This window comes from Conger conger, chromosome 18 (assembly GCF_963514075.1).
Source record: "Conger conger chromosome 18, fConCon1.1, whole genome shotgun sequence".
Lineage (NCBI taxonomy): Eukaryota > Metazoa > Chordata > Actinopteri > Anguilliformes > Congridae > Conger > Conger conger.
This window is the reverse complement of record NC_083777.1, coordinates 26,941,824-26,959,174: the sequence shown is the minus strand read 5'-3', so window position 1 is coordinate 26,959,174 and position 17,351 is coordinate 26,941,824. Positions and strand designations below refer to the sequence as shown.

Below are 17,351 nucleotides of genomic sequence, written 5' to 3'. Positions count from 1 at the left end.
CTCCACACACACCTGTGCCCTCTACACACACCTGTAAGCGTGAGACTGACCTCCTCTTTCTGCTCGTCTGCAGGTGTCACACGTGCAACACGACGGACCGCAACGCCATCTGTGTCAACTGCATCAAGAAGTGCCATCAAGGGCACGACGTAGAGTTTATTAGGCACGATAGGTCAGTGTGCGTCTGCTACGCTACCTGAAGCTCGTCTCTGTTCACCCACACCTGTACTGAACGTGACCGCCGGCTGTCCTATCAGTGCTGTTCTGACTGGTTGTTCGTGGGATGTGTGGGTCGTTTAGCTTCCTCCTCCACTGGCTGAAATGAGTCATTCATGGTTACTGTGGCCTTTAAGGATTAGTGGGTGTTTAATGTTGAAGTGCAGAGCTGGAAGTACAGGGCAGTTTGAGCCATTCATGGTTTTGTGTGATAACTGTGCACGTCTGTGATAGCTGGCCCCCTGCTGGGGGATACCTGCACTGTGCTGACCTGCCTATTATAGGACACTGTGGGTGTGCATCCCAATACAAAAAACAACAACCAAGTATCCTCTCTTCCTCCACTCGTCTCCTCCCCCCATACTTCCGGGTAGTGGAGGAAACGATACGATAAGGATACGTTTTTTTTTTTTTTTACTATTGGGAAGCACCCTCGGAATCTGTTCTGGGATTTTATAGGGTGGCCTGTAGCGTAGTGGTTAAGGTGAATGACTGGGACCCACAAGGTCGGCGGTTCGATTCCCGGTGTAGCCACAATAAGATCCGCACAGCCGTTGGGCTCTTGAGCAAGGCCCTTAACCCTGCATTGCTCCAGGGGGGCATTGTCTCCTGCTTAGTCTAATCAACTGTACGTCGCTCTGGATAAGAGCGTCTGCCAAATGCCAATAATGCAATGCAATTTCTGTCTGTCCAGTTGCCTTTGTAGGGTTCCTTTTTTTATTAACGCGTTTAACCTCTCCTCCTGCCGCAGGTTTTTCTGTGACTGTGGGGCCGGGACGCTGTCGAACCCCTGCACGCTGGCCGGAGAGCCCACCCACGACACGGACACTCTGTACGACTCGGCGCCCCCGATAGAATCCAACACGCTGCAGCACAACTGAGCTGCACCCCTGCCCTGCCCCGCCCCCTCCCTCCCCCCCACGAGCCTGTCCACCCCAACCCCCCTACGGAGAAATGGAGCTTGTGCCACTCGACCGAGAGGGACTCCGTGTGTAAACTAAGCGTGGACGAGAAAAACACAAACTTTAGAAGTGTAACGGAAAAACACAAACTTTAACAAAATGGGAAAGAATAAACTTGGGACAGGCTTTGTACTGAGAGGTTTATATATTTAAGAGGAAAAAAAAACAAACAGAAAAAGGATATTCTGGTGTGGACGTGGCGCCGTTTCCCCCCCTCTTGTACCCGTTCCCTCCTGTCGATGTGTTCACAAAGAACCTGGATTACACAGAGGGTCTCGTGCACGGCCAAGGAAGAGAGGAACGCGTCGTCCAGAAACGCAAACGGGCGGGGTGTGGGAACGCCGAGCGAGAGACGGCCTCGCTCCCGCTCCCCCACACTCCCCCCAGGCCTGTAGGGGGCGCCGTCACAGGAAACCTCAAACTGCAGTTTTGTAAAGACGAGTGGTGAGCCATAGCCGTGACCACACCGTCGCCCTGGGGAACCGTCGCCCTCTGGGGACCGTCACCCTGGGAAACCGTCACCCTGGGAACCGTTGCGCTGGTGTATGTGTACGGTTTAAAAAAATGTGACTGGCACTTCGGCTTTTTTTTTTTTTTTTTTTTTTTAAGCGTTGAGAAATTTGATTTTAATGCTTTCTCATGTAGTTTTGTATTTTCAAGCAAAAATCTTACTGTACTTGAATGTCTTATTTTATTATAATTTTTTTTTTTTGGTTAGAACACCCTAGATTTGCTGTAATCCTGCTCATGTCCCAGTATATAAGTTCTTTCTGTGAAAGAGAATTTAAAGAAAAAAAGAAAAGTTCGGAAAAGAGAAAAAAAAAACACTAAAAAAAAAATTCCTCCAGCAATGTTACCAATTTTAAATGATGTTGAGAAAAATAGAAAAAAAAAAAAAAAAAATTGGGTTTATAAATGTAAAGTTTGAGTGTTTTCATGAGACTGGTTGTGTGAAAAAGTTTGAGGCTGCCTTTTGACTTTTTGTAGTGCTATTTATATGTGGGCTAAGGATTGTGGTTCCCCTTCCCCCCCCAACCCCCAACCCCCAACCCTTGATAATCCAGACAGTGAAAATTTTAAGAGTAACTTTAAAATATTGTTTTGCCACTTGGGACAAATTCAGAAAGGGAACTGGAAGGCCAAAACCGTCTCGTGAAAGCACTGTGATTGGTAGGGCCCACCGCTCCGAGTATTCTGAGTGAGGTGGCCCCTTCGGTTCATTGTCTGTACTTTACATTGCTGGAGCTGGAGTCGGCTTCTTGCTATATCGAAGCCGAGACTAATATCTACACCGCTGTATACAGTTTCTTAGCTTTTTCATTCATGTGTATTGGTGACTGTGGGTTCCTCATACGGCCTGAATTGTATGCATGTACCATAACATCTAGACTTAATATATTGTGGAGTATTCAATAACCATTATGTAGATGCTAGTATCAATTAAAAAAGGGTTTAATTTCCTAGAAAAGAAAGGAAAACTGGTCATTTTTAAAAATAAACTTTATTAGATCATTTCAGTTGTGAGAATTTTATGAGTGACAAAAACACACTGAGGGGGGGGGAGAGAGAGAGTGAGAGAGAGAGGATAGAGAACGAGGAACAAGAAGAGCGGTTTTCCTTTAGAGTTCGTTGATGGTGCGGACCAGCGAGGCGAAGCGTTCAGCGTCGGGTTTGGGGTCTTCAGCAAACGAACACAGCTGCCTGTTGAGGGAGAGTTTCGGTTTTGCACTTTACCAACCAGGGGCCCCAACAACAGTAACCATAGGACTGGTCTTTCTCTGGGCTCCTCTAGAAGTAAAACCCTCAACTGTGAAACTGCAGCGTCAAATGCCAGGACCGGCCAGTCTGTTCATCCTATGGTTCAAGGCCTTAAGTATTTACTCTACCCTGTTTTAACACTGGGAAAGAAGAGACATAGTCTGACTTCCAGACAAAATGTGCAATTAGGTGGGAAATTCCCAATACAGCCAGAATTGAGAGGGTGTCCACCATGTGTAATTTTCTGCCCAAAATCCAAACTAAAGTACCAAGCTATGCTTCCAGGACAGGTGGCCAGTCCGAGAAAAGGACTCCACAGGCGCGTACCTGAAGACCCGGAGGGTGACTGTGCTCCTCTCAAACTCCCGCGCCTTGCGGTGTCCCGATTGGATGACCTCCTCGGGCAGGCTGGCCAATCGGGCGGCGTTGAAGCCGTAGCTCTTGGGGCACGCCCCCCTGATGAACTTGTACAGGAAGGTGATGGTCTCCTGGCTGGGGTCCTCACACTCGTTCTCCACCATGCACGCCTGAAAGAACAGGATTTAAACCACAGTTACACCCCTCTCCACCCCCTCCTACATTCCTGACAGTTATTCTCTCCACAGCCTCCAACACGCCTATGAAGAGCAGACTGAAGTCAAGCTACCATACAGAGTACAAAGAGCAGTGGTCCTCACTTCTGATCAAGGAGAGCTTCAGTGTGGCTTTTCTTATTGCTCACTTAACTGTGTAATTACCTAGTTTACTTGATCAATTTAACTAACCTCATCTGGTTTCTTGGGTCCAAATTGGTTGCTGATATTAAGTGAAAAACAGAAACCAGCGCACCCTGCAGCTCTCCAGGACCAGGAGTGAGGACCACTGACAGAGGGTTATGGTTTACATTTCTAGATGAAAATGGCAAACTTCTTTCTTAAAACTCAGAACGGTTTAGTGATGCAGATTCATAAATTTGTCAGTTGGGTGCAATGGTTTACCCAGAAGCACCAAGACAAACCTACCAGAGCCAGACATGTTCCAAAGACATTTATATAACATTTCAAATAGTTTATAAAGTGAACATGGTGCTCAAGGTGAAACAAGGTTTCACATTTTGAACGCACTCAAGATTTAAATGCCTTTGTAAACTTTAAAAGACAAAATTAACTAGTAATGTAATGAACAGCACCCATCTATCCTCAATGCTACAAGTCCAGGGTGTAGGAGGCGAGGAATGATTCGTGCAGTTTATCGCTCGTTTAAGCCTGGGCAAGACTTGAAAGTAAATTTAAGACGCTGCGTGTAAAACGTTGACATTTAGCTGGAAGCTACCCGAGACTTGAAAGCGTTTTTTGATTTATTAACGGTCGGTTATAATAAAAATAATAATAAAAAAACGTAAGGGCCCTGTAAACCCTGAGGCAGGCCGCTCCGTCCCCCGGCCCCAGGGGCAGGGGCTGAGAGGCCTCACCATGTGCCCCAGCCGGACGGCGGGGTCGCGGGCGTGGTCCTCCACCAGGGAGTGGTAGTGCGTGGAGAACAGCGTCCTGCAGCGGATGGTCTCGGCCAGCTCCTTCACCACCGCGCTGGCGATGGCCGTGCCGTCGTACGTGGCCGTTCCCCTGCCTGCGCCGAGAGGGGGGTGGAGGGGGGGTCAGACTGAGCCTAAATCGGGGCACGGCCCGGAGGAACGGCCCTGTGTTAAACCCCTGTCAGTCCCACGCACGATGTGAAATGGCTCCACCCAAATCCCCGAGGGGTTTTGGCTTTAGTTTAGAAAACCGAGTGTAGGGTTTTAATAGGGGCTCAAAACAACAGCATAGCGGTCATTTTGATTGGTTGAAAAGGTATACGGTTGAGAGTGGCACTCTTGGGACTGAAAAGGTTAACACCAAAAGTCAATCTGCTTCTGACAGCTGAACAGTTCCGGGTTTGCACCTCTTAGGCTAAAGGGGTGTTATGTCAATGGAAGTTCTGTCCCTAGGCACGACCGGAGCCTCCAGTAGTAAGGGGACAGTATGAATGGATGGCCCCCCCCCAGTTGGTGTGTAGAAAGTGTGGCTGGTAACGGGAGACCTCCCTTACCCAGCTCATCCAGGAGCACGAGGGAGTGGCTGGTCCCGTGGTGGAGGATGCTCGCAGTCTCGCTCAGCTCCACGTAGAAGGTGCTCTCCCCTGTAACGCAGACGGAGGGTGTGAGGAACCAAAATCCAACCCTTGCCGCCCCCCCCCCCCCCCCCCCAAATGGGGCTCTGAGATTCCTCCCCCCCACCCCCACCGCATTTGGGGCCCCGCCCGTCTGGACTCACCGGACATGATGCGGTCCGAGGCGCCGAGCCTGGTGAAGACCCGGTCCACCGGGGTCAGACTCAGGCTTTCCGCCGGGACGTAACAGCCCAGCTGGGCCAGGATCACCACCAGCCCACACTAGAGAGAACAAAGAGACCAAATGAAACCATGTTACACGGCTCCACAGAGGACCAAAAAGTACCGTTAGTTTATTTTCTAGAGCGTTTTCCTTCTGTTCTTTCGGTTGTTTTGGGGGGAGGGGGGGGGAGAAACTGAACATTGCTGTACAAGCGGTTTTCACAGTTACTTGAAGTGCATTTACTTGTAAACCACAAACTTGCATTGTAAAGCCTGCAGGCAGTCTGCATCCAAATTATCTTTCATCACACACAAAAGCTTAAACAAGCACTAAAACGGAAATATGAGGTGGGGCGGGGGCATAGGGGAAACCCTCAGCGAACTAACCGAACGCTGACTCTCTCAGCAGTTTTACATTCAAATTCAGCTGAAATGCGCTTGGGGCTTGTGGCCTTTGTGGTGTTGCATTCAGTGCGGGGGGCCGTCGCTTTGACGTGCCAAACCACATCCTGACAGAGGAGCAGTGCAAACGGCTGCAGAGGCCGAGAGACTGAGATGAGAGGACGGGGCAGAGAAGGGGCCTCCGACGCTCACCTACGCCACAAACTCAAGGACACGAGGTCCTTTCAGCGAGTCGTTTCTCACATTCCCCCCCCCCCAGATTTATGGACTCGGCCTTCGGAAAACTAAAGTTTTAGTCTCGTTTTACACGGCATCATGAAAGCGATGTAAAAAAATATAGCCCAATATATCTTTGAAAGATTGCCGTTCCAGGTGCGGCCTTCCTTAACAAAAAGCGTTCGGAGAGGCATACGGACACCCACAACGGCCTCAATCTATATAAAACATTGACATTACTCTTAAAAAATCTTTCAACCAAAAAATTCTGGAGATTTAAAACCGGTGTTAAAAACTGCTCTCAATCATGTTTGAAATGGGAACTTTGAGAATAAGGATTTAGAGCGTGGGCACTGTTTGACCTGAGAAGTTTTAGAATAAGGATTTCTGGAGTGCAGTTACTGCTCACATTTGAAAGTGGGAAGTTTGAGAAGACTGTTTTTAATGGAGTGTGGGTACTGTTCATGTTTGAAATTAATCTTTGAGAATAAGGACTTTGAGCGTGGGCACCGTTTGAACCAAGAAGTTTGAGAATAAGGATTTCTAGAGTGCAGTTACTGCTCACATTTGAAATGGGAGGATTGAGAATAAGGACTTAAAAGTCTGGGTACTGTTCAAGTTTTAAAAGAGAACTTGTATATGTAGATGCATAAAGATCGCTGGTACCACCCACCTGCCTCATGAGGGTGGACTTCCCGCCCATGTTGGGCCCGGTGACGAGCACGCAGGTGGCCCGCCCTTCGTCCTCCCCGCACTCCTCCTCCTCTCCCTCGCCCTCGCCCTCGCCCCGGCAGCCGATGAAGATGTCGTTGGGGATGAAGTCGTCCCCGAAGAAGGTGGTGGTGACGCAGGGGTGGCGGGACCCCCGGAGGTCCAGGAAGGGCCGGGACTCGGGCGCCTCCCCCGGGAGGAGCACCTTGGGCCGGGCCATGGGGCCGTCCCCACCCTGGCTGTACCGGGACAGGCACAGCAGCACGTCTGCACGGGACGGGGGGGGAGACAGGAAATGACAGTGAGGTCACTTCCTGTCAAGTAAGCTGGGTAAGAGCATAATGAAGAACACTGGGTGCTGTCGAGCAGGCGATTATACTGTAATACTGCATAAAAATGTGTTTGGATACTTCTATGGCTTTACATGTGTAATGTTTTTCCAATATAAGGCATTTCAAAAGGTCCAAGCTAGGTTTGTCACCTCAGAACTAAATCTCAAATGTTTCAGCCAGAGGGAAGTCAATAGGGGCCCATAAAAAAATGTTTGCGAACTTCTGTGACAGGGCATTACCTCTTCCGAAAATACGGTCTAATGGGTTAATGTTGTTTCACATCTCCAATTACTAATATGTTGCCTTAGAAAACTATTCCATTTTCAATTCCCGTGAATTGGGTTGAGTACAGGTTAACCAATCGAATGCTTTTCCGGCATAAACATGTCCAGCTCGTCGTTGGCTCTCTCAACCAAGTCGTTGCCATGTAACCCCCGTGTAATAATCCTCTCCCTCTCTGCTTCTGCGGATATGTACTCAGCATTCTGCCACAAAATGGCTGCCACTCCCCCACTGTGGATTGCCGATCCCCGCCTCTTCACTCGAAAAGCGTCTCGAGATCACGAGATGAGATGTTACATAAACGCATTCTGTCGCCTAAAGAGGATTAAAACCTGCCGGGAGGGGAGGTGGGGGGGGCACAGCGATCTCCACCGTTTCTATTCCAACCTCCCCCCCCCCCTCACTTTCCTCAGTGACATCAATAATTAACGGCGTAATGTTCCCTCTGCCCGTCTCTCAGGAGGGCTGTAACACTGCAGAGACTGTGGATCACGGTGTGAGAGATGTCGGGGGGGGCGGGGGGGGGTGTATAATCGGCACGGAGGAGACCGTACTGCAGCAGGCCAGAGAAATCACTGCGGGCCATGAATGAGAGAGAGAAGGAGAGAGAGGGAGAAACACTGCTGTAAACCTGCCCCCCTCCCGTTCCCCTAAAGGGCTCTAAAGCCTCAGGACCAGCATTAGCACACATTATACGAGCCGTAGTTACACTGAAAGGTCGATAAGACGCGCGCGGTCGCCGAAGACCCGGCAATTCCGCGAAAATAAAAGCAAAAAAAAAAATATTTCATTTTCTTTTTGGAAGATGAACGGGAAAGACATAATGATAGTAATAACCTTGCTTTATGTTCTCTCCGGTAGCATTTCCTCCTCACGGGTGAGGTTATGTCTTTTCTAACTGGCATCAGATATAGCTGCACCTGGTGGCCTATCGGGTGCAAGAACCGTATCCAGGGCAACAAAACCGGCACCTGAAACCAAGCCGACATCCTCTGTTGCCGTGTTACTATTCTCGCCATTTCATATTTTCGTTCGCAGTTTCGTTTATTTTTGTGGGACGTTAGTGAGTGTATACGGTGCTCTGCAGAGCAGGTGTCTTGTAGTAATGCAACATTTGGGGCACTCTCCGTCTGCTCCTGCTCCGATCGCTTGAGTTGTGCATTCTGGCACGCTCCAGTAATCACCTCAACCAGAATTGGCATGAACTCCATTTTAACCGAGCCAATTAAGCAGAGAAAAATTTAACGCAGTTCATAACATTTTTTTATTTTTTTTTATAAAGTTAGAATTTCAGTTTGTCTTCTGAATTAACCGTATAGAACGGAGTAATCCCTATCCCTGGTGTGTACATTTCTCCTTGTATTTGTGTCATCACAAACTTTTTTTTAGTGTGTGTGCAGCAGGGTGTGCATGCGTGTGTGGGGTCCACGCGGTGGAGTGTGCGCAGCAGCGTCCGGTCTTACCCAGCACGGCCATGCACTCCACGGCGGTCTGCCAGGCTCTGTAGTTCTTGTCGAAGTTGTAGAAGAGCCTCCTCATGCAGTCCTTGAGCGCCGTGTCCCTCTTCTCCTCCCAGCCCTGCAGCTCGCCGAACAGCCGCTCGATCTCCCGCGTCCAGTAGCGCTTCCAGCCCTTCTTGGTGGACTTCGCCTCGTACTCCCGCGGGATGTTCCGGTCGGAGACGCTGTCCGGCACCTCCATCTGGAACCGGTTCCGGCCCGTGCCCCAGTAGGCCATGTTCCGGCAGCCCAGCCGCTTCTTCTGCCGGTCCAGGTACTCCTGCAGGGCCCGCTCCGTGTCCTTCGCCCCCTCGAGGGCCTGGTCGTACTCCGGGTCGAAGCCGGATTTGGGGGTGATCACGCCGGTGGAGCGGGCCTTGTGGTGGTCGAAGGCCGTCTCCCAGCGCTGGAGCTCGGCGGAAAGGTCCGGAAACAGGCCCTCCTCGCCGTCCGCCTTGCACACCGCCACCTGCCGGAGGAGCCTGGACCGGAAGCCCTCGGCGGCGGCCGGCTCCAGGGTGGAGATGATCTGTCGCATGGTCTGGAAGCCCTCCAGCGCCGACAGGAAGTCGGCGATCTTGCGCTTGCTGTAGGTGATCTCCTCGTACAGCACGGCGCGGCTGTCGGGGTGCCCCTGGCTCTTCAGGGGCGTGCCCATGCTGTGGATCTTGCTCAGGAGCCGCTCCAGGTCCGGGAGCTTCTTCAGCAGCTCGGTGGCTTCGCTGGCCGGCCCCGGGGCCCCCATCAGGTCCTCCAGGGCGTCGAGCCGGTCCCCGATGGACACGGGGCCGCAGAGCGGCGCGCACAGCCACTGCTTGAGCAGCCGCCGGCCGAAGGGCGTGCAGCAGGTGTCCAGCCTCTCCAGCAGGGTGCCCTCGCCGCCCCCCGTCGAGCCGTTCTGCAGCACCTCCAGGTTGGCCAGCGTCACCCCGTCCAGCACCATGCGCTGCCGGGCCTGCCGGAAGACGCCGGAGTCCCCGTCCGCCCGCTCCATCTCCACGTCCACGGGGACGTACTCCTCGAAGTTGGCCATGGAGATGAGCTCCTGGTCCACCAGGCACTTCTTCAGGTAGAAGACGCAGCCGCCCAGGGCGGACAGGGCGAGCTCGTGCCCCTCGCCCGGGGTCAGGCCCAGGGCGTCGCTCTCCGACGTCATGGCCTTGAGGGGGGGAGGGAGGCCGTCGCCCTCCTTGAAGTAGTCCTCCTCCGCCAGCGTCTTCAGGGTCTTGCCGGCGTCCCAGAACTGCGTGCCGGGCGCCAGCCCCTCCTGCATGGCGGAGGACAGGGTGGCCTTCAGGAGCTTCTGGGTCTCGGCCGACAGGTTGCCCCGCTCGAACAGCACCTGGGCGGGGGCGTAGTGGGCCGCGAGCGTGCGGAGCCGGGAGCAGTGCCGGTCGTCCCGAAACTGGCCCAGGTAGAAGCGGCCCACGGAGGCGTCGATGAAGGCCACGCCGTAGGACCTGGGCGCGGTGGCGCCCTCGCCCTCCGCCCGCTCCTTGACGCTCAGCAGGTAGCGGCTCTCGGTCTCGGCCGGCGCGCCGTCCAGCACGCTGTAGGTCTGCGTGCCCTTGGTGATGACGCGGCACACCTCCCGGCGCACCACCCGGTCGTACTTGGTGGGCCGCGCCATGGTGCGGCAGCGCGCCTCCATCATCTCGGGGGTCTCCGTCTGCTCCACCCGCGCCACCTTGTGGCCCTTCTGCACCAGGCCGTCGGAGAAGCGGGCGAAGCCGATCTCGGGGAAGCCCGAGTGCGCCCAGGCGCCCCGCATGAAGGCCAGGCCCAGCTCGCTCACGCCCACCACCGCGTCCATGTGGTAGAGCTCGTAGAACTTGCCCACCTTGTAGAAGATCACCGTGTCCGCCATCTCCGACTTCAGCTGCCACCAGCGGCGCATGCCCGGCGTGCACTTGTTCAGGAAGTCGTCGGGCACGTGCAGGGTGGCGGGGTCGTAGTCCGGGTCGCCCTGGCGACGGCGCTTGCCGTCCTTCCTGCGGCCCTCCTGCAGCCAGTCCAGCTTCTCGTGGTCCCAGACGGTGGAGCCTTCGCCGGGGGCCCCCGACCCCTGGCTGTCGAAGCTCTCCGGGGCCGAGAAGGCCGACAGCTTGGACTTGGTGCCGGCGGAAACCGCGGTGGGGGCCGCCTTCTTCGCGGGCTGGGCGGGGACGGGCAGGGCGGCCTTGGGTTTGGTCGGCTTCTCCGCCGGGCGTTTGCGTTTGACGGGCTTCACGGGACTGTCCTGTTCGGATTCCGACCTGCTCTCCTCCTCATCCTCTTCCTCCTCGGCCTCCCCGCTGCTGGCATCTTCCTCCGCCTCCTCCTCTTCCTCGCTGCTGCTCCCCGCCGGCTCGGGTTTGAACTCCTCGTCCGAGCCCTCGCTGTCCGACTGCACCACGATGCGACGTCTCTTGGGCTTCTTCTGCCCCTCCTCGCCCCGCGCCCTGGCCGAGCGTCGGCTGGGCTTAGCCTTCACCTCCTCCTCCTCTTCCTCACCCAGCTCCTCATCCGACAGTGTCGATTTGTCAACCTGCAGGAAAACAGTAGAGGCAAAATGACTAAAAGCATTTTTATACTTACTTTACCCAGGTATACTTAATTCAATATCTCAGATTTACCTACTTATACCTGATTTATTCTTGCCAAACCAAAAGTGGCTTGAAGTCATGTTAAATCCACCCACGTAGTTCGGCACGCCAATACAAAGTTCCTAGGTTTGGTGAACAGTAAATAAGAAACCGGTCTATGCCACTGTACAACGTTAGGCCTTAAATCCGCATCTCTGACTCCGCTTACGGGGAAAACGGACAGCGTGACCCCCTAAAGGACGAAGAAACCGACCTCCATGTCCTCTTCCCCCTCGTCCTCGTCCTCAGACGGATCGGCGCAGACGGGAATCTGCAGCCTCTTCTCGACGGCGTCGGGCAAGACGCGGTCCGCCAGCTCCATCGCGCGGCGAATCACGGGCTTCCCGCTGAAGAACACGCCCCCCGTCTTCGCCTCGCTGCTGTCCGAGCCTGGAGACGGGATGTGGTGATGTGGTGAGTTCATTGGCTCTCGTCTGGCGAGCCAATCACAGGATCCGCTGGTTTTTAATGCAGCACTTAATTGTATGGGGCGGCCTGTAGCGTAGTGGTTAAGGTACATGACCGGGACCCGCAAGGTCGGCGGTGCAATCCGCACAGCCGTTGGGCCCTCGAGCAAGGCCCTTAACCCTGCATTGCGCCAAGGGAGGATTGTCTCCTGCTTAGTCTAATCAACTGTAAGTCGCTTTGGATAAAAAGCGTCAGCCAAATGACATGTGATGTAATGCAATATAAATGAATGAATTGCGTGACTCGATTAGTTCATTCTTCCCATCTGTTTTCCCTGTCTATTTTGGGTGGGGATTTTAAGGTGAAAGCAAAAAAATAAATAAACAAATAAAATTAAAAGAAAACACGGTACATGTACATCTCCAGGACCAATGTTGAAGGACTTTGAACACTACAGGTAATCTATGGACCAGTAGAACACTGCTCTTTACCAGACAGATAATATAGATGCACTGCCTCCCCAAACCGTTTCTACCATCTAAAGCAGGGGTCCCCAACATTGGACATGAGTCACAGGATCGGCTGGTTTTACGCAGCACTTAATTATGAAATTACGTGACCTGATGAGCTCATTCTCCTCATCTGCTTTCCCTCGGTCAATATCGGGTGGGGATTTTAAGGTGAAAGCAAATACACTGTACATCTCCAGGACCTAAATTGTGTTTTTTGTATTGACAATCTCCATGCAAATTTGAATTTAGTCCAGGACTAGACCATACTATTCAGAACAAAAGCCCCCCTGGATGTTCTGCGTGTACTGTGCTAATCGTGAGTGAACACAATACCATCAAATCACACAAGGACTACCCCCTCAAGGAAAGATTAAGCAAAGCCAATAAATTCAAATCCATGAAAACCAACGGTATTACAGCATTTCTGTCACCGTGGCGATGACCTCTCACCTTTGAACTCCCGGACGTACTTGACGCTGACCCAGCCGCGGGTCGGCGGCTCGTCGAAGAAATGGACGTGCAGGCGCTGGTCCCGCCCGCGACCCCTCATCTGCTGCCCGCTCAGCGGCTGTGGCACTACCATGCACGGCCACCAGGGGTGCCCTTCCAGCTTGGCCCACACCAGGGCACCGGCACTGAAAGGGCATGGCTGTGGGCTGACGGGACGGGACGGGACGGGACGGGAGGGGACTGTTAGTACTCAGGGCGGTGGCAGACAGGCACTAATGAGGATTGCATTGTGAATATTTTGAACAATGTCTCTCTGAACGGAGTGGACCGATTCCCTGAGCAAGGCACCTAACCCCCTGATTGCTCCCCGACAAGCTGATTTGTGCCTTGCATGGCAGACAATTGCCATGGATTATTTCTCTGAACAATCAGGTGCTAGGTAGAGGAGAGGCTCAAGTGGTTTGCAAAAAAAAAAAAAGAGCAAATAAAACAGTTCAATGCAAAACGAGTGTATGTCTGGTCTTGACCTGTCAGGAATGCGAAAGCATGTCAATCCTGGAATAGCATAATATGTAACCCAATGGAAATTCTACACAAAACACTTGAATGATCAAATTATGGAAGTCTCAAGTTGGCCCACTCCCAGGCTCACGTGAGATGAGATCCGCCTAAGCAGGGTAGTTTAGCCCGTATTGTGGCAGGTAAATGCTCCACACAAATCCCGAAGGATTTGCCAACCGGCTACCAAGATATTCTGATGGCAAAATGCATTTTTCTGCATGCAATTATGCAAACGACGCTCGGTTCTGTTTAAGATAGCGCCGTGGGTAGTATCAGTTCCGTATGAACCACAAAGACAAGCATATTATGCAACCAACTCGGTGCCCATAGCAGGCAGCACATTTTGACCAGAGGTGTTGAATTACACATTTTCCCGCCACGTCTAGGGCGGGCAGGCCCGCCCCCCTCAGTGCGCACACATACTGTACATAGAAAGTGAACTGATTTTCAAACGTGGTACTAGCTATATGTTCGTCCCCTGAAGTAACTAACAATACCTAGTTTATTCAGCGGTCTCCCTCAAATTTGGCGTTAGCACGCATGCTACGTTAACCTAACTTAGCTATAGCAAACAGGCTACTGAACAGAGCTAAGCAGTAATCGAGCAAGGTAACATGAACCATCCAGAACTGAGTTAGCAAGCTAGCTGCAACAAAGATAGCTAACGCTAGCATCCATCGCAACAATCGCACCTTGGTGTTGAACTAGCAAGTGAATTTGCAATTAACGTAGCCAATTAATGTTAGCTATTATTATTGTATAGCTGTTGGCAAAGTGCATGCAAGTTATAGCCAAGTCCAGTCTCCGTGTTTCTTTCTGGTCAGCTGAAACCTTTTGTTGTCCTTACCTCTCTTTTACTGAAGGTGTTTTACCTCCGAAAAGTTTTCCGAAACTTGCTTTGGAGACAGATTTGTTAGTTTTCGCCTGGATTTTTTTAGTGTTCTGTGATGCTTCCTGTTTCGCCGCCTCCTTCGGAGAAGTGTTCAAGTTCTTCACCGATGATGGTAGATCTGCCTCGGTGGGAGAAGGACTGGGCTTCGTTTTAGTGGTGAGAGGCGGAGACTTCGAAAAGAAGTTAAACATAGTGCTTTGCTTGGCCATTGTTTTTTTAGCTTATTTTAATGTGTTCCTTTTAAGTGAAAATCAGAGCTAAGGTTCATAACATCCTACACTTCTCCCTGCTCGATTCACGTCCGACAGGCACGCGTACTTGTCGCGCTCGCGGGAAAGAATCACGACGTAAACGTGGGGACGTGTTTTAAGACTGACGCAGCCAATGGCGAGGCGCGCTTCATGTTTTCCATGGCTACCGAACACACGTGGGTAGTGACAAAACAACGATAAAAAAATCAACACTTTGCTCGTTATGTGCTCATACTGGAAGTAAGTACTATTCATGTCACGTTATTTTGGATCACTCACAGTTTTGGATAAGCTTTGTGACAGCTGGTGCGGAAGTTTTTATGCTTTTCGCTATTGTTGGATTATACAAGCGCTGTATCCTAGCAGTCTGTGCACTTATGTTGGCAGACAATTAATTTGCTGTTAACTCCGCTTAAACGCTTCTGCTTATAATCTAGTGCAAACACGACATCTATTTACTTAAAACATCCAATTGTCACGAAGATAAACGTAAGACAAGGGTTCAATACAATATTTTGCATTGAAACCATCTTTGTGTACAATATACTGTGACATATTTCTTCCTCTAGATGGCGCAAGTGAAACACTAACAGTCAAGCGCTTGTATCTTTCGTTTGTGAGTTTTCCTGGTTCAGGTGAAAGGCACCCCTGTCAGGAAAACAACTCTTGTCATTAGAACCAGATGCTCAGCTGTGTTCTAATATGCATAGCACATGTGCCATACTTTGTAATGGACAAGTTGAATGTGTTTCCACTGTGATGCCAGGTAGAAATGCAGTGTGTACATAATTTGACTTCATTCCAAAACAGTGGCACCCAATTTTCTGTATTGCTGTAGGGGCACTTTGTACATATAGAATTAATCAAATGAAACACATGCTGTGACTGTAAGTATTATGGAGTGCCTCGGATTCAATCTTAGCAGCAATAATGCACGTCATTAACTTTGAAAATGATATATCCTTTGTCATGACATGCATTTAATCACATGTGTGTCTTCCTGTCTATAGTTTTGTTTTTAACATATAATCCCTTGCAAGTAACTACCGCTCAACACACACGCTCACACACACACACACACACACACACACACACACTCATCATCGTCACGCACATGTAAGAACAGCTGGATCCTGACGGCGGTTCATTTGGGATAATTGCCCCTAATAACAGATCCAATTGGGTAATTAAAGGATGGCGTCAAACAAAAGGCCATAGACAATACAGCTCAACAGGAGAGCGTTTGGGCCTTTTTGTGTGCGCTTGCCCTTGTATTTTCACAAACACAATATTTGGAGGAAAGTTGAGTTGAGTCATTGTCACTTCATGAAGGATGAATCATGGAATTCAATTCCTCTATTTATATATTAAAAAAACCTAATTATGCAGTGCATTCTGTTCCGTCTAGAGTCTAGACCAACGCTTTCGTGTTCAAAATCGCTGCACGGCGAAGACAGTGAGTCGCAGCTCCATGGGAACATTAGTAATTGGGAGCCCTTTTTGTGATATGCGACCGGTGCCCACGCGCAGAGAAAGACCCCTGAATAGGGAGGGAATATCGGATGTTTCTCCTGTGATACGATTGTGCCTGGTATCAGTCACATCTGGCAGTCCCGGGCACATTCTCCTCTCTATCACGCAGCAGCACTGTGCTTTCGCCTCCTTAGTCTCAGCCTGTAATTAGGCCTCCGGTGCTTGTGTTCGGCTGGCAGTTTTCATGTTTTCCGTAACGTGCCGTTCGCAGTTCAGGCGGATATTCCATCTGGAATGTGCCCCCCGCTCTCCCCGCTCCCCGTAGGCTGCTGAGCTCTCCACAGAAAACAAATCTCCAGTCTTTTAATTTTGTTTAGTGTCGTGCTGCATTTCTGAGAACCAGTGCCAGAAATTCCATAAGACTAAGAGCTTTAAGCAGTAAAGTTTGTTCCCTCAAACACTGATTGTTCTTTGCTTGGGTTGGTGCAGTGGGTAGCACTGCCGCCTCACAGCAAGGAGGTCCTGGGTTCGATTCCCGGTCGGCCGGGGGCCTCTCTGTGCATGTTCTCCCCGTGTTCATGTGGGTTTCCTCCGAGTACTCCGGTTTCCTCCCACAGTCCAAAGACATGCAGGTTAGGCTGACTGGAGAGTCTAAATTGCCCGTAGGTGTGAATGGTGTGTGTGCCCTGCGATGGACTGGCGACCTGTCCTGGATGTATTCCTGCCTTTGCCCAATGTATGCTGGGATAGGTTCCAGCCCCCCTGCGACCCTGTTCAGGATGAGCGGGTTAAGATGATGAATGCACGGACTGTCTTGGTCAGCACTCCACACAATAATGACTATGATATATACAAATGCAAATTCGATATTAAGGCAATCTTGCCCCATCCAAGTGACCTGTGGTAATGGTGAAAAATACATTGCGGCTAATGGAGTAGCTTTGGTAATTCATGTTATATGAATGTGCCATTTTTTCTCCTTCTGGCTGGTCTAGTGGAATGGAATAGAATGTGAATTAGGAGACTGTCCACATTCATGTGGATGTAAAGGGTAAAACAGTCCATTAAAACTAGCTAATTAATAGATGTGTCAAACTATATCCAATCAGATATTTTTCCTACCTTCTACTAACCTACTGTGTGTTCTCTCAATGGGAATATGTAGAGGTAATGAGTCTGTCAGCTAAAGCGAGCATGAGCTATGACCTTTAATTGAAGTTTTAATTAGTGCCGAACAACTAAAATCTTATCTAGGCTTCCGTCATGCAGGACGCTTTGCATGAGGAACAATTAATTGCGCATGGACACACTCACTTAAGCACGACATGATGGGATTTAGTATCTGGCTGGCAGGGGATCAGGGTCAGGGTCAATGACTGATATTAGCTCACACGTTGTTGTAGGATTACATAGTTTTCCACTGAAGCCCTTTAGGATTGGTGCTTTGCTCAAGAGC

The 17,351-nt window shown here is 50.9% G+C and overlaps 2 protein-coding genes across 2 annotated transcripts in view; one reads left to right on the top strand and one right to left on the bottom strand.

Moving 5' to 3' along the window:
- LOC133117930 (F-box only protein 11-like) overlaps positions 1-2,690 on the top strand; it is a 30,728-nt gene extending 28,038 nt beyond the window's left edge. The window contains exons 21-22 of the mRNA XM_061227453.1: positions 74-172; positions 968-2,690. Coding sequence (XP_061083437.1) covers positions 74-172; positions 968-1,097 — 229 coding nt within the window. The 3' untranslated portion in view covers positions 1,098-2,690. The remainder of the gene's footprint in view (positions 1-73; positions 173-967) is intronic.
- A 47-nt stretch (positions 2,691-2,737) lies between these two features.
- On the bottom strand, positions 2,738-14,494 carry msh6 (mutS homolog 6 (E. coli)). The gene is made up of 10 exons (XM_061228876.1): positions 14,127-14,494; positions 12,719-12,924; positions 11,563-11,738; positions 8,689-11,251; positions 6,574-6,878; positions 5,225-5,342; positions 5,001-5,090; positions 4,387-4,541; positions 3,264-3,463; positions 2,738-2,879 (listed from the first exon to the last, which is right to left on the bottom strand). Exons 1-10 carry the CDS (start codon positions 14,378-14,380, stop codon positions 2,798-2,800), a joined length of 4,149 nt encoding a protein of 1,382 aa, XP_061084860.1. The 5' UTR covers positions 14,381-14,494; the 3' UTR covers positions 2,738-2,797.
- Positions 14,495-17,351: the final 2,857 nt, after the last annotated feature.

What these genes read in the sequence shown, in the direction of transcription:
- msh6 (XM_061228876.1), bottom strand. Translation starts at nt 14,380, where the DNA reads ATGGCCAAGCAAAGCACTATGTTTAACTTCTTTTCGAAGTCTCCGCCT. An exon ending in CGTGCTCCTGGATGAGCTGG is followed by an intron (nt 4,542 to 5,000) that starts GTAAGGGAGGTC and finishes CTCTCGGCGCAG; the next exon opens with GCAGGGGAACGGCCACGTAC. An exon ending in CCGTCCGGCTGGGGCACATG is followed by an intron (nt 3,464 to 4,386) that starts GTGAGGCCTCTC and finishes CTGTTCTTTCAG; the next exon opens with GCGTGCATGGTGGAGAACGA.